This window comes from Melanotaenia boesemani, chromosome 4, assembly GCF_017639745.1.
Source record: "Melanotaenia boesemani isolate fMelBoe1 chromosome 4, fMelBoe1.pri, whole genome shotgun sequence".
Classification (NCBI taxonomy): domain Eukaryota; kingdom Metazoa; phylum Chordata; class Actinopteri; order Atheriniformes; family Melanotaeniidae; genus Melanotaenia; species Melanotaenia boesemani.
The window spans coordinates 19,271,061-19,288,532 of record NC_055685.1 but is presented as its reverse complement, the minus strand read 5'-3'; the positions used below and the strand labels follow the sequence as shown (position 1 = coordinate 19,288,532).

The 17,472-nt window shown below is 39.1% G+C and overlaps 1 protein-coding gene across 2 annotated transcripts in view; it reads left to right on the top strand.

The window, feature by feature from the left end:
• The window catches only part of fbxw7 (F-box and WD repeat domain containing 7), a 104,332-nt gene extending 101,690 nt beyond the window's left edge, over positions 1 to 2,642 (top strand). For both annotated transcript variants that reach the window (XM_041982861.1, XM_041982863.1), the window contains one exon: positions 101 to 2,642. In XM_041982861.1, the coding sequence (XP_041838795.1) occupies positions 101 to 369 (269 nt within the window). In that variant the 3' untranslated portion in view covers positions 370 to 2,642. The remainder of the gene's footprint in view (positions 1 to 100) is intronic.
• The last annotated feature ends 14,830 nt before the right edge of the window (positions 2,643 to 17,472 follow it).

Here is a 17,472-nt window from a genome sequence, read left to right as displayed (position 1 = left end):
ACTTGACCTCTAATATCTGCTGGAACTGTGGCCTAGGTCTGGAAAAAAAGGTCTGAAACAGGATCATTATCATCCCTCTGTCTGATTCTTCTTGTTACAGGTCCCCACAAGCACCAGAGTGCCGTGACGTGCCTCCAGTTCAACAAGAACTTTGTCATCACCAGCTCGGACGATGGCACTGTTAAATTGTGGGACCTGAAGACGGGCGAGTTCATCCGTAATCTGGTGACTCTGGAGAGTGGTGGCAGTGGCGGTGTGGTGTGGCGCATCCGGGCCTCCAACACCAAACTAGTATGCGCAGTAGGCAGCCGCAACGGCACAGAGGAAACCAAGCTGCTGGTGCTGGACTTTGACGTGGACATGAAGTGAGAAGCAGACATGTTTGGAAAGGACGAAGTGAGCGAACCGATGAGAGGAAGGAAAAGAGAGGGAATGGGAGATGAGGTGCCTGGAAACCAGAAGGCTAACACCCATAACTCTTCACCCAAACTTGCAAAATCAACGGCCACAACAACAAACAGTGGGCTTTGCTGTCCTCTGCTAGTATCACCCATGTCCTCCTGTTTGGGCAGATGTTACTGACAAAGACACAGATCCTCATGTCTTCAGCCCCTGCTTTTGACCCCTTTCCACCTGAGTCAGGTGGAGCCATGGGGGGTCAGGATGGTAATAGGGGCGGGTGGGGGCAGAACCGGTCAATCCCTAGATTGGTTGGGGGACTGAACTCTGCTGAAGTGACTCTCCCTTTTTTTTGGTCCAGGGTCATCTTCGCACAGAGACTTGTTTTCGCTCAAGCCTGACAGATTACGAGATGTACAGAGATATATTATTTTTTAAAGGTCCCCCACCCCTCCCCCCCACACACACCTTCCCATCAGTGTGCACCCACAGACACACACACACACACATAAATACTCAAGCAGCCAACTCAAAAATGGAAAAACATTGAGCGTAGGTAAAGACTGGGGAAGGCTGGAGATGTTAGAGGTGAATTTTCACACACAGTTACTCCTAAAGAGCTGCTCGATGTAGTGGAGAGAAAGGAAGTGTTTGGAGGGTTCAGCCTGTAATCAGGCTCATTTCTTTTCACTCCATTTCCGTTCTTATTGTTCTTCACTCGGTTTGATTTCTCCACAGCATCGCACACAAACGCAACTGTGAATTTCAATATCTTTGTGATTTATCATATGAAAGGGGTTTTCTTTTTGTTTGTTTTTTTCTCCTTTTCCAGTATTAGAAACCCACCCTGTTTAGGTATGCTGTCTTTGTCACAATGGGTTTTTTTTGTTTGTTTGTTTTTGTTTAGTTTTGCTGTTTTTACATTAGTTATTAGTTCCTCCCTGCATTTTCTAAACCTGGGTTTGGATTTGTTTCTTCACATGAGCATCAGTGCTGTCCAGCTCAGGTGGTTTCCTCAATACCAGTGCTGTGATAAGAGGAAGGTTCTTTGCTCTAAGCGCTGCGGATTAATACCCTCTTCCCCTTCCCCTCCATTGTTTTTCCTGAGTGGCCAAACCGTATTCATGCTGCTAGATGAATGGGGGAAAAAAAGAGAAAGAGAGAGATGGAACTTATATTTGCTGTGACGTTTTAGTCCCAGGCGAAATTCCGAATTGAACTCTTTGTTTGGACTTAAAGTAACAAAACATGACAAGATAATTTCCTTCTTTTTCTTTTTTTTTTTTGTTTTGGTTTATTTTTTGCCACTGAAACTTGAGCCAAACGTGCCTCTACGAGGCTGAGAGGCGGAAGTGTGTCCGACAGATACTGATGGGATCGCCTGCAGAGAGGAAACAAGGGGATGTACACTGTTGGTGTGTGTGCGTGAATGCATGAGTGCGTGTGTTAGCGTGTTAATGGGCAACTTGTAAACACATTCCTTGAGACAAAGCTTTTTCAGGCTGTTCTTTGGGGAAATGTACAAATGCTGTGTGGACTGGCGAAAAAAAAAAAAAAGGAAGAAAGAAAAAAATCAAACTAGCAGATGTATCAATTTTAACACGTGAATGAAAGAACTGTCCGTATCTGTGTGTGATTGTTGTTCCATTCAAAGATGTCTAAAGCAACAGAGGAGACCATCATCACCTGACAGGTCGAGCTGCAGAGTCTTAGTGTTACATGTGTTGCTGTTAAAATCACCGGGGGGCAACTGCAGCCTCACGAGTGGGAAGAAAATATTAACACATAGGCAACAAATGTGAACAGAAACATTGTAGCCAAAACAAAAATCGTCTCAATCTCCAAGAGTCACAACTCAAGCTGAACTGTGAAAGTGGTATAACACTGTATATTAAAAAAAAGAGAGAAAAGAAAACAATCTTGCTCTATCTCCTCCTGTTGTTTTCGTCTGTTTTAATTTATGATCTGGTTTGAGAAATCAGATTTGTTGCAGGTGTTTTCTTTTGTTCAGTTCATGTAAAACTGCCTGGCAAAAAAAGAAAACAGACAAAAAAAAAAAAAAAAAAAAAACCTGAAAGGGATTGTGTATTTGTTTGATTCACTTAGAATTTTATTTTCTTATAACTTAAGTGCAATAAAATGTGGGTTTTTCTTTTTTCATTTCAAGCATATCAGTTGTCTGTTTTTGTTACCTCTGTGAAGGCATCATATATGTTCAATAAAGCAAAGTATTTGGTTTAATACGTCCGCAGAGGAATAATTTTAGCATCAATCATGGTGCAGGTTTCCTCCTCCAAAGTTATCACAGCTTCCTTTAAAAGACTCTCATGCTGTTACGCTCCAGTCAACAGATTGTATGTTTGTGTGGTATTTGAAGAGATGGAAGACTGACACGACACCATCATAACCATGACATGGCACCTGTCACCAAGACAGAAAATCTGCAGATAACGGCCTTGAGGTTGTTTGCCTCTGCCATTCTTTACATCCATGCCTGTCCAGACTCATTCATATCCCACTGAAGACTTTAAATGAATTAAATAAAATTCAAACTTGGATTGTAAAGTTAAGTTGGAAGAACAGTCATGACAGAAGACGGTTGTTCAAACTGGGATGCTGCAGAAAAGTCATTTAAATTATTCACAGTCACCACACTTTGCAAGATCATTTTAATTCCATGACAGTGGCTTTCACATTGTTACCTTTTGATTCTGAATTAAGGTGTTAAAGGGTCAGAGACGTGTTTTCTGAACATCAAGACATCACAGTGAAGTCATCTGTTAATATTTTTCATTTCAGACTTTTATGTGAGATGCTGTCATGGAGAATAGATTCAGGAGTTATGGCTTACAGCATGTTTTTGAGGGTACATGAGCATTTAACCTCTAAAATCTAATCAGTCCATCCTTGAGTCCAAGGCACAGACTGTATTAAAGCATGATCTAAAAGTGCAAAGTGACTAAGCATCTCTTTTTATATTACACTGCCATTCAAAAACTCAAGTTTATTTTTCTCAAGGTAGCAAAAGCTGAATTCACTCATTCTGGCCCATGTGCTGGTTATCTTTTAGTAAATTAACTGACAGATGTTTGTCCACCAAATGTCTTTGCAGCTCCACCCTGCTGTTTAAGCACGGTTGTTTATTTCAATAAGATCTAAACAAACAGCTTCAAAGAATTTGAGGCCTTAAAATGTCATTTTATAAACCAGTGGGTGACACTGAGGTTGCTACGTCCATTTATGATGAAACAGTTAAAACCTTTTTAATATCAAATGTACAAGACTGGACAAACTGGAAATCGGATGCCTCGAGCAAAGCTCTTGAAACATCCCATCAGATTTTGACAGACCAGTAAAGTTTCTTGAATGAATGCACAAAAATGTGACTCATATTTCCAACCAGACATCTGTGTGCCAGAAGCTGCAATTCCTTGGAATGACCACCTTGATGCTGACTTCCAAAGTGGCTCCTTGTTTGCAAATCTTTACTATTAATGTTAAGTAAGAATTCATGTCAGGCACCATTATGACTCAGCGAACTTGAACCAAGTGGTAAGGTGTCATCACTAAACCATTGTGCAGTGTCCTCAGGTTCCACAAATACATCCCTAGCATGGATTAAGAAATCAGTACTGCAGTCCACAAACCAGGTGGTAACGTCACTGAAGCTACATTCGTTATTGATATTGTATTAATATGTTAAGAAACCTTAAATGATTTCTACCTGCCACTGAGAAACTCTACTGGAGAAGCAAATAGTGCATTTGTTGGTAATTAATTTCAGCTTTACTGAATGTTGAGGGCAACAAAAGAAACTACAGTCCTCATGTTCATGTAACGACTAAACAAACGTCCTGTCTTCTTGTTCTTAATGCTTGCTGGGCTATGTAGGAGCTGATGCACACGAGGACCTGGGACCAGTGTGAGGATCAAGTTTTTGTATGAAAATTTGTTGACTGGGAGAAAACACCAGTTGTCCTTTGATAACAGTTTCCAATGCATAAATCAAATCCCCTTTATTATATAGTCAAGTTAAAACAAGAAGTTGACTCAAAGTGCCTTCTGTAAAATTATTCTGATATAAAAGCATTGAGTAGTATTAAAACATGAAAATCCAGACCTACAGGAAAAACAAAAGTAACAAAAATTTCATCATAACAAACAAGGATAATATTAGATGAGATCAAATAAAAACTGCTAATCAATAAAAAATAAACTTTCCAGACAAGGACTTGACAGAAGGACAGCAACACAAACCAGATTAATCTGTAATTCATCTGCAGGGTCGACCAGAAGAGGGGAAGATGTTAAAAAAATTGAAGCGAGCCGGCCCAGTGTTAGTTGGGCTGCTTTTCTAGTGAATTTTATGGACCAGTCATACCAATAAATAATCTGTCAGCCCACCTGAAAAATGCCTAGTATGCCAATGTCCAGTCCTTCCCTGCATCCAAGTTAAATCACAAACCGGTGATTTATAACATTAGAAAGTCATAAGTAAAAGAGCCCTTCATTGTCAATTTGTTTTGGATGTTTTTATTAAACAACATAAGATGGATAATGTTAAAATAACTCACTGGAGTCCTTAAAGCAATGCTCAAAAACTGCGTTTACACAGCCAGAAAAAACAGAAAATTTCACATAAAGAATTAAGTTTAATCCTGGTAGAATTTTATCAGAACTGTGACACCTCTGACATTTTCATCCAACTCGTTTAATTCCTGCTTTCATCCTGTGAGAACTGAATGCAGTGGCATGCTGTAAACACACTGCATTAATTCTGCTTTATTTACAGCGCCATGAAGGTGGTGGAGGAATAATCTGAATGTGACCCTTTGTTTTTTTCCTCTTTTTTTTTCCCCTCCAAAGACCGTTATCTGTCATGAGGCCATGCAGCCCGAGCAGCAGCAGTAACAGAGTCTGTGCTGTGCTGCAGATTCCCTCCTGCCTGTTGCCTAGCGATGGCTCGTCTCTGGCCCAGCCTCACAGCTCGGTGTCCACTGGCAGTAGAAACAGCATTGTGTGGAAGCAGTCAGGACTACACGTCCTCACATGAATGGATGCGTGGGGGAGCTTAAGCCGTGGTTAGGAGAGACTCTATGCAATTGTTTGTTCCTTGGATTCAGTCGCGTGTCATACAACAGGTTGCTGTGGCACCTGATAATCAAATAGGGTGGATATTAAGTGATCAATCTATTTATCAGAGCGTTATTAACAACAACATCACAGCTAGTCATTGGCTTTGTGTCTTCAAAATAGCCTTAAAAAGAAAAGGAGAAAACAGGTAAAAAGGGTTGCACAGCTGGACAACACATGGTTTTACATTTCTTGCCAAAAAGATCACAAATCAGAAGTTTATACTGTGAGCTTTACACTTCAGTGGATTTATTGTATGTTCTCATAGCATTCGGTTTCTATTTTTCAGTCTGAGTTATAGTCCTCCGTGCAGTTTTCAGAGAGGTGAGGGAATCCAGGGGCGATGCCATGAAAGCAGCACACAAGCAGCCTAAAGGTTTTCCTCTTTTACATTTAATCTTTTTCTGAAAAGCAAACCATGCTTATAGCTGTTAGGTAAAATTCTTCAAAACTTCAAATAGCAATGGTGCTTACAGCTCAAGGCCATAGTTTTTCTGGCTGATTGCAAACTGAAGCCTTTCTTTTCTTAATCTTTATTTCACTATGTTTCCTATGACAACACTTTACAGTCCATATTGCAACAAACAAGATGATCTGGGTATATAGGAGACACTGATGTATCTCCACAGGCAGTCCTTAAATGAACTTAATATGAGGAAGTGATGAATCATCTCATTCCTTGAGGTTATTAGCCATTTATCTACTTTACCCTTACTGCCTCAACTGCACTGTGCTCCCCATTGATGAATGAAAGCACCTCTTTCTCCTCTCACTGCTCAACCGAAGTAGATCTGCTGCAGCCCTCAGCACTAACTCATCCAGCTGCAAACAATACGCCACCGACATGAGAGATGGAAACAAGTGAGGGATGCTTCCCAACCATGATAAATTTGATGCAATGGGAGGCATTTAAAGGTTTGGATGTCAAGATAAAAGAGGTGGAGGGGGGCTCTTACACTTCATGCCATATCCCTCCATCTCTTTGTTCAGTAATCCTACCCTGCAGCAATGCTGCTCCTCTCATTGCCAGCATATTCCCAAAGGACCGTAGCATTAGCAGTTGTAGGTTCCACATCTCTGCTTAATCCCGTTTTAGACGTTTGCTGAAGCAGAAGAACTGATAAAGGAGCACTAAATCGCCATAACATGGCCTGTTGGTAGATGATGCTGAATGGAGTTAAAGTACTGGGGCATCACTGATCTGAATCTGAAACACCTTTCTGTCCTTTAGAGAGCTAATGTTGATATTGGTTCATCCTGACACTTGCCCTGTGGATAAACACATTTAAGGCTGACAGGTCAATGGGTCTATGTAACTCATCTCTTCGTTCTCAAACTGTGTGTTGTGTGAATTTGACAAGTCTGACCTTTACCTACTTTGCACTTGTCATGCACAAAATATAAAGCTGCTGGTCTTGAAAATACAACTGAAGTGCTAGACTCGTAATTTACAAAACTGGCTTTTTGAGTGAATTTCTGTTTGATCAAGGCTCAGCAGTGCACCAAATCACAGTTAGTGTCATAATGAGAACTGTCAGAGTCATTCTTGAGTACTAAAATCTTTGAGAGAACCAGAGGTAAAAAGGTTCATTCTCCTTTTTCTCTTCATAAATCTGGCACAGTTAATAACACCCAGGTGAATGAATATGAGCCAGATCAGATCAGCTGAAGCTCTGTCCTGATGGCATTCATGCCCGACTGCCACTTCTCCTTTATCAAGAACCTGACTGCAAGAGGCAAAGCTGCAGGGGTCATTCATTCATATCATCATCAATCCTCTAAGACTCAGTGCATTTATATTTCCAATTCTAGTGCAGATTACCATCTCTGTCATTTACAAACCTGTCGGTGAATTATAGACAAATGTAAAGTATAAAAACCTTCCAAATAAATTCAGTTTTAGCTACTGATGCAGCCAAACAAATATTGCAATTAGAGCATTGATATTTTAGTTAGTACATACAATAAAGGGTAGAACTTCAGTGTTTGCTATTTTATTTTTTAAGTCAGTGTTTCTCAATTCGGATGCTTAGGACCCACTGATGTGTTTCTACCCCAATACACCTGATTCAGATTAAAGGCAAAATAAGTAGCATTGACACCAAGTGTTTCAAATCAGAACTGCAGTTGAAAGAGAAAAACACAGAGCATTTTTCCTAAAAGGATAAAAACTTGACAAAGACATTGTGGATGTAGGAGACAGATTGTTTATAGGGAAGCTTCCTCTCATCCCTCGCAGCAATTGAGAACATTTTAAATTATTTTTAAGGAAAGAAATCCTAATTATTCAGCCTTTAATGAACTTTCTCATCAAGTTCTTTACAAGTCTGTTAAGGAGCCATTCATTTCTTTAAGGTGTGTTAAAGTAGGGTTACCACTAGGGGTGTTGAATTTAATCTTTTCTACAATGCATGGCAATGCGGACGATTCTGCATCAATGCAGCAACAAAACATAATCGATTTTAAATAATCTAATGTATTTATTCTGCCGCCGCTGGTGTGTGTGTGGTGTGATCTAGCCTGCTGCAACAGCTCAGCACATCCGAGGCTGAATCCGTTCTGAAACCTTCATTTAGGAAAACTGTAAAACTTTGCAAACAAACAAAAAATACATCAGTATCTCACTGGACATACATTCATTGTCTCAGGAAAATAACGTAACATTTCACATGAAAATGTACAAAAAACTTAAGTTAGCTTAAGGCTAACGTCTGTGGAAAATATCATTGGCAAGCTAGCAATGTCATGCGTGAATGGACTAAAGGGATTAAAACAACTTTGTCCATCAACAAAATTGTTTACGTCAACAATATTCTCTGTGTTCAATTATAAACTGTCTAGAAAACTTACAGGCAAACGTTTTCTGGCCACAATGAAGAACATGAAAAACATCTGACTACGGATACACTGTAGGGACAAAACACACTGATTTACTGCACCAACTCTCGCCATTGGATGGCTGCTTTACAATTTTTGAAAAAAACGTCACATTATAATGATATTTCTAAATTTTCAGACAGTTGGAAAAATAAGATTCAATAATGAAGTTGAAAGTAACATCATTGTTTACATGTCTAAGATATTTGTCAATATCAGGACATTCAAATTGATTTATGAAATGATTAATAATAAACAGAGTTCATATTTATCTGACTGCGTGTATTCATTAAGAAAGAATCATTGAGCAGTGATAAAGAAAACTGAGGATGCAACATGTCACATAGTGATGCTTTGTTGAATTCAATTGTTGACAAGATGATCATAATCGAATTGAATCATGAGACAAGTGAAGATCCACAGCCCTAGTTACCACTAAAACGTGCAGGGCAGTGGAACAAGGAAAAGCTGCATGGCTCATTCATGCAGCTGCATATCCATAATGTGACTTATTTTTCCAAGAATTGCAGTGCATTCTTCCAGCTTTGCTCTTACACGGCTCAGGTTTCCAGTAGATGTTACGGTCCAGGATCACACCAAGAAATGTCATCGCATGTACTCTTTCTGTTTGTGTATTATCAGTTATTAATTATACATGTGATTCTATTATTCCTCTCAGACAGTATAAGTTTTGTTTTGCTTAGATTTAATGATAATTTATTTATATCAAACCACATTTTCAGTTTGTTTATTTCTGTCACCATTTTCAAAATCTGCTGCAAATTCTCCCCAGACCAACACAAATTTCAGTAATTTTGATACTCTGCATGTCATTGATATATATTATAAATAACTTTGGACTATTACTGACCCCCATGATTTCTGTGTTTTCTGATTTATATTCACCTATTTGCAAACACTGTTGCCTGTTCTTTAAACAGCCTTATCCCTAACCTTATCCCATACCATTCAAGTTTAGTTAACAGTGTGCTATAATTGAACTTTTCAAAGGCTTTTTAAGGTCCAAGAATACTCCTACTGCTTTTTTTTTTTTTTTTTTATGTCTTTACAATCTGTGATTTCTTCCATTAAGTTGATTAATTCCATAGATGTTGATCTGTCTGTGCTGAATATGTATTGACTTTTTTTTTTTTACTTTATTTTGTTAATTGTTTATTCTGTCTGGAAATATTTTTCATCCATCCATCCATCTATACGTCCATCCATTTATCTATACTGCTTTGTCCAATTAAGGGTCTTGGGGAAGCTGGAGCCTAACCCGCGACCCAGCATTTAGCAGGTGAGCGGCAGGGTACAGACCAGACAGGTCGCCAGTCCATCACAGGGCCAACACAGAAAAGACAAGCAACCATTCACACTCACTCCTAAGGAGAATTTAGAGTGATCAATCAGACGATGAGAACATGCAAACCCCACACAGAAAAACGCCACTATTCAAACCTTCCTCCAGCTGAGGCCGGAGTGCTGACCACCACACCACTGTGCAGCCTCTAGTTTTCAAGTATTTTGGAGAATTGCAGGAGCAAAGACGAATGTACTACATTGCAAAACGGAATGTGTATTTATATGGTAAATTTAGCCTAAATACTGTAAAGGTGTCATTAGTGTCATATAATTCCTGAGATCACATGGTAGTCATGTCTCACTACTCACATAACTTACTGTATGAAACCTTAGGAACTGTCAGGATGGAGGGAGACATCACAGTGTAAGTGATGCCATATCTAAATGTCCTGTGACCTAGAGGACTGTAGACCTAATAAACACAGCAATAATGATGTATCTCCTCAGGGTTCCTGGGTTTTCCAGGGGTCTAAGGGCAACCACCATGAACTGCATCTTTCCTTCTCACTGATCTCCTGATTCTAATACAGACTTTTGTCACATGTTATTCTCTGTCTATTGGTGCTTGCATAAAGCTGAAATTGTGCTGTCTTGCACAGATTGTAAAAAGAATTCACAGTGTGGTCTCCAGATAATATAGTAATTGTGTGCACAGGCTATGGAAATAGTTGTAGACACAGTTTAATGGGTGAGCTCATTTAGATTACAAAACACAACATTTTACTCAACCTGTTCCCTTTGTAGCCATGGAGATGCTTTACTTGCTGAAATTTTCACTTAAACTAACTTCATAAACTCCACACTTTTTAAAAGATCTATGTGGCACTTCATTTGAAGGAAATAAAAGTCACTAATTTGACAGGAGAGAGGGGGTGGAAAAAATACAGGCAAATAAAAATCTGAATTTATAAAATAAATCAATAAAAGATAAACTGAAGTGTCACTAATTTAAATAAGTGGCAAAAAAGAGAAAGTTTCTCTTTTAGTTTCACACACAGAAAACAACAACAGCACAGTTTTGGTTTGAAAACATTCAGGCCATTTACTCATGTTGGTTTGAACTCTGGGCTCTCAGTGCCAGTTTTCTCTCTATGTTATTAGTTATTACACACTTAAAATAATTATTCTGTATCCTCTTAATTTTTTCCTAATATCGCCTTCAGTTTTCAGAAAAAAACATGACTTTCCCCTTTCTGTTGTCATTCTAAGCGGTTTTCTGCATACCTACATATTAATCGAGGTAAATAATTGGTAAATAATTCAAATCCTCCCAACCCACAACAACCACAGACAGAAATACTCACAACAGGTCTTAATGGGTTAATAAATTATTGCTGTTTCAATCTAGAGAAAGATTAACTGGACCTGATTGATCCTGTAAAAACTGAAGTTGAAAATTTACAACCTTGTATGAGGCCTAGGTCTTAGTTTCCATTTCCATAATGTTAAAATGGTGGCTTTACACACTGAAAGGTGGAGGTTCGTGGTGATTGTCATCATTAAATAAACTACTGATGATTTTATAGAATAGTTTTTTCAGAAAATAGCAAAAATAAATTTAATTTAAAAAAGCCAGTACTGAGACAACAGTTGAGCTCCCGAGTGTATTAAACAATGATATAACAGAGAAAAGCTGCAAGTCCACTCATTTAGGAGAAATGTTTGTTTGATAAATCAGTAGTTTATGTCAGTCAAAGGAATGGTTGACAGGACAGTAACTTCACCTCTCTGTTCTTTGACCTTGTCACTGTAGGTTTTAAATGTTTCACAGTGAAAGTGTGTTTTCATTCAGCGGAAGACTGTAAAGGAGTATTCGGCTTCATGCCACCCCAGAGCCCATCTGCAACACTTGTGTGCGTAGGCAGCAGAAGTATGGCAGGGGAGGATGCCAGAACATACTGCTATGGGGAGGGCACGCACACTGACTATCCAGCACCACCTGCCTCACTCGGGTAACTGATGAGCACAAGGTGTGCAACGGTGTGTGCTCTCATTTATCCGCAGAGGAGATGAGTAAGCAAATCCACCTCAGGTGATAATTATACGGTCAATTTTCCGCAACAAAGGACAGAATGTATGAGTGTTTTAAGAGAGGGATCTATTATGTTCATGTTATGCTTTAAAATGAAGCAGACGTTTTAAGGATTTAGTTGATTCAGTGTCAGATGAACGCGATCGTATCCAACCCTTTTCTTTTCTGGTTTAAGTAGTTAAGTGATCCTGTTTGTGTGTGTGGAGGTTGTAACTGGTACGCTCATGCGCCTGCTTCAGCGTGCTGTGGCTTGGCAGGGAGACACTGCTGCTGACAGCCACTGGGCGAGAGAGAGAGATAGAGAGAGAGAGAGAGAGAGAGAGAGAGAGCTGCAGGCAGAGCTCAGGCTTGACAATTCCTGCTGGAGCACGCACAGAAAAAGTATAAAAAAAAAGTTTGAATCCCTGATTCCCTGACCTCCCGAATGATTCACGAAACACAGAGTTACAACCTGAAAATATTTTAACCGTTAAAAAGATAATTCCTGTTTATAAAACTTGTGTCAATTAGGCCATTATTGTTATTAATTATGATGTTATTAAACCCCAGCAAAGTGTGAAAACAGCCTTTTTTTCTTGCTAATTTTGCAGGCGGGTGGTTTCAGGTGTAGAGACATTCTAAACCAAACAGAGAAGGACAAGGTGGTGATTGAGTTCCAACTAGAGAAGCTGTGTCTAACACTACCTGTTGTAATTATTTTATATATTTTTTTATCATTATTTTGTCTAAATCCTTTTTCAGGCTAAAAATAAAATGCAAGTTACAGGCAATGAAGAAAAATATTTGACTTTCAGAAGATGCAGAGCCATTGAGCTGCCACAGAAAAAGGAAAGCGACAGGTTCCTGCAGAGCTGGACAACCAGCCTGGGGCCAAATACATAAATGATGCACACACACACACACACACACACACACACACACACACACACACACACACACACACACACACACACACACACACACACACACACATGCACACATAAAATATGCACTTGACTTTTTCTACATATACACACACTGGTATTAAAAAGCAAAAAATAACTGGAAACAATATGTGCATGCTCTTATCAGTTACAAATTAGAATTGAATGATAGCTGGTTTTCAAGTGAAATTACTCGATATTAGCTGAGCAGCTGAATTCTTAAAAAAGGTAAATAAATAAAAAAGCAAACAAACATTTGATTTGGATCTTTCTGTTTATTTCATTTCAACCTTTACCATAGTCCCTCTGCTTGTGATTTCTGTTTTTTTACAACAGTCCAGTCTCTGTTTACAGACAGCTGGATCGGCAGATTTCAACAGTTAAACTGGGGTTGTGCTATCATTATTAAGAAAAAACCAAAACAATGAAAATTATATAAAAGTTAAAAACAAATAATGTGGGATCATTCTTTCAGTCGTAGAGGGTAAAGCCTGATTGTAGACCGAGCAGGATTCTCAAATCAAGAGTAAAAACAAAACTTTATCTAGGTTAAACAATATCTTGAGACAAGGCTACTAATTATACCCCCCATCTGCAAAATATTGCATAGCAGGGATTCCCAAAGCCACCTTGTTTTTATACTTTCATGATGATCATGCTGTCTCCCAGGAGGAAACTTTTCAGTCTAACATAGGACTAATATAAGTCTGCAATTAGCTTCTGTTAAGTGCTATACTATAATAATGTTTCATTATGTATTTATATTATGTAAAACACTTTGTGCTGTTGTTATGAATGAAAAGTGTTTTATAAATAAAGTTTGATTTAGTTTGATTTGAATAATATTATTATTATTTTTTTTATCAAAAGCAACAGCAGTGAAGTAGTTGCAGCATATTTGACATCTAATCATCAAAAGTGCTTTGCAAGGCGATAAAAGTAATAAATACTAACACAGTCAATGTAATCTATAAATAAAATCTAGGTTGATAAAATTAATGTAAATCTTGGATGAGTATGCAGTTTGCTCTGAGCTTAGGTTGTGTCAGCATTGATGTCTTTATCCAGATTTAGAGGGAGCTCTGGGAGTTGGAAAGAGACATCTGTCCAGTGACCTGGGAAGCAGTTGGGTTGATAAATTAGAAGCATGTTGGATATGTAATTCTGACATCCTTCCCTGCAGCTAACAACTTCACAGACCCAGAGCAGCAAAGATAAAAAAAAAAAATCAGCTAAGATTGCTGTTGCTGAGGTGAAAGTGATTACACTGTGAGTTGTACAGAAAGAAAAATAAAACTAAACAAAAGCCATACAGCAATAATCAAACCTGTTGGCTTCAAAGACAATCAAAGGGTTCAGAATTTGCAAGTACAAGAGAAATTCTAGTGCAAAAGCTTTGAGGGTATTCGGGTATCTCTTTCTCAGCCTTTTTCAAAGGTTACTAAACCTCCTACAACTGTGTGCCCCAGTTATTCTGCTGAGTTAGACTCAGTGTTGAGTGCTTCATTTGTTTCAATGAGCATAAACCTTGCATGCATGTTATACTGATCCTTCCTCCCATATGTAAAGCAAAAGAGGATTTAACAAGACATACAATACGCCCATTTGTGGGTCAGTCAACTATAAAAGAGCACTGACTTGTCACAGTGTGCCGTTTATCACAAAGTCTGTTTGCTGGGCTGCTTAAAAATGGGGCAGAAATAAAGAGTTTACCCATCATTCTAGGCACAACTAGAACTCTGGGTTTAGACTTGGTTAGGGTCTGATACTGAACAATAGAGTTTGGAAATAATAATGATAATAAAAATAATTTTGGTTACACAAAATAACAGGCAGGAAAAACGTTGCAGTGTAACAGTGTAACAGTTATTTCTGCAGGTCTATTCCCTCTGTAATTTCAGCTTTCACACACTGCCAAAATAATTCCATCCTCAGTTTCTACACCACTGCTCTCTTCCAGTGATCTTTTTGTCTGTTTCCCTTGGGCTAATCAGCCCATAGTTCTCCTTTTTTATAATTTCATTGTAATTCTCTCACTCTTCCCCTCTTTCTTTCTCATTTAATCTCATCAGTTAACTGTTCCAACACCCGTCTCTATGAACTGAAATGTTTTGACACAACAAACATTCAAGCTGCAAAGCTGAAAACTTCTTCAAATAATCTTTCTTTTACACAACAGAAAAAGAAGAATTTTAATCTTAGCAATAACTCCAGTAGTGATGGACAAACAGCTTTTTTCCCATCGGTTTCAATGTGTTAACACAGGCTCTGTGTGCAACCGATCACCTATTTGTTGTGCAGAGCAGCATTTAGGTTAATAAGACCCCTGTAAGATCACAGTGGCACATCAGATGGTTTAAATAATTAATTCCCTGCCACATGCACAATTTGAGCACAGCCTCTCTCTTGATTTTAAAATGCAAATCGATCCTGCTGCTGTACGACACCTACAGCTGTTTGATGAAATCAAGGAGAAGGAGCCCACTCTCTGCATTTGTTCGGTCAGCTCAAAACAGTTTCAGAGTGACTGATTGAAGCTCCTGCAGGCTGTGATCTGAATGTCAAGAGTTGCACCTTGTCTGCTAGCACCTTGCATCAAGTCTGTTTATTGGCAATGAACAACTTCTATTTGTTGCTGAAGGCTGTGAGGTTTGGTGAATAGATGCAGAAAGGGTTTGGTAATATGTGGTGGTGACCTGCTGGACTATACTTTATCTAGAGCTAGTCGTGACCTTGCTGTGAACTGCAGTTATTGCCCTTCTGGGCCCTGCTATTCCTGCTCTCAGACAGGTTTCTGCCAGTTTGCAGAATGTGGTGCATTTCTCCAGCAGCATTATAAATCCTCCAAGACTGAAATGTTGTGTAATCATTATTGATAGTCATTGTTCTTGTTTTGTCTAATTACCTTAATTGCTAAAATACAATTTTAGAGAACAGATAATCACAACCGTAATAACTTTGGTGCTTTTGCTAATCCTTTTCCAAAGCTACAGTATTTTCCTTTTTTTTCATTTAGAAATCTCTTTTAATTAGTGTAACATGAAAGGAGCAGTCTCTTTCTATAAGCAGGAAATGGTATTAGACACTAATGAAGAAGAAAAAGAAAACCTTGCTGTTTTCCTTCCTTCTCAATGACAATATAAGCTTGCATCACATCACTATATCACTTTTTAGGCCTCTAATCACTGGGTGAGGTTTTATATTCCCCCTGGGTGAGAAGACAAGACTTGCAGGGGAGGGGGTGGGGAGCATTGCTCTTAATGACAAGTGTAGGAGAGCTCAAACTGTTGACAAAGCCTGACTTCAAAAGAATAAATGAGAAGAAAGAAAGACGTCAAACACAGGCAGGCATAACACATCACAACGGAGAGCAGGACGAGGGCGACTGATGGAGCAGAATATGGAGGTTTGGAGTTTAAGCTTAAGCTCTCAAATGCCGTCAGGGAGACACCTAAGTGCTAGAGTCCAGATACAGCAAATTATCCAAAGAATCACACTCGTCTTTTGAAGCCTACAGGACTTTGTTTTTGATGTATAATTGAAAAAAAATGCAGATGGGTGTTGGCATGTTGCATTCCTCTGGACTGTATTTTGATTGATAGTAATGATGGTGGCCCCCGGCTCTGTGAAACGACTTGCATGATGATGTGTATTACACAGAACTGATCAAAGCCCTCATATATGAAGTGTGAACACTAATGTTTGAAATGAGAGTGAAAGAGATAACTAAAGAAAGAGATGCTTTAAAAAGGGCAGAGTTCACCTCAAAAAGAGAAAATGAGAAAATGAATCAGAAGTTTTGCAAAAATAAGTTCTTTACTTTCAGAGGAACGCTCCCTGAAAACCAGGTGAGAAAAGGCTTCCCCAGTGAACCGTGATATTTGCGATCAGCTTGCTAAACACATTACTGGAGACGCTCTGGATTCAGTGGACATTTGCTGTGCAGCCGGTGACTGCCAGAGCTTTGGGATGGTGAGGAGGACTGGGATAAGATGACTATGAAGAGGGATTGGAGGAATCTGCAGCAGGCTGTTCGCAGACTGGAATAGTCTGAGCTGGGCTTCAACACCAACTGCAGTGGAGGATAGCTCTGTCAGATGAGGAGGAAAGTGGAGTCTCATTATTGTGAAAGATAGTTAAGAAAAGCACCCAGATGTAAAGACTGATCATCCATCCTTAAAGATTGTTTGATTTCTTCTTGCAGCCCACTTAAAGAGGCTGTGCTAAGGGATATCAGTGAGACGGCGAGAGGGATGAAACGACCTGCTACCGCATGTGATGATAACTACACATCACCAAACATACAGTATCCTGTCTGTATCAGAGCAGCGATGACCTGGTTTTGGCTGCTTAATTTGAATCTTTTGTCAGAGTCTGAACACCTGGAGCAGATGGGAGTTTGATAACTTTATTATGCAAGGGTGGCCAAATAGATTAAGAGTGGGTCTGTGTTCCCCCTCTGGCCTTGCCTCTGGATCTCTCCAGCAAATCATTTTAACAGAGATGAGGAAGGTGCAGAGCTGCTGAAATAAGGAATAGATTTATGATGTTGTTGCAAACACACACACACACACACACCCACAACACAACACAACACACCCACACACAAATCTGGAAATCTGCACCCACAGTTTACAAAACTGCAATTATAGATTGCAAAAATGATAAAACATAAGATACAGATATTATCATATGTGTTCACATTTCACCAAAAGAATGTCCGTTTACGTAAATTACAAGTCC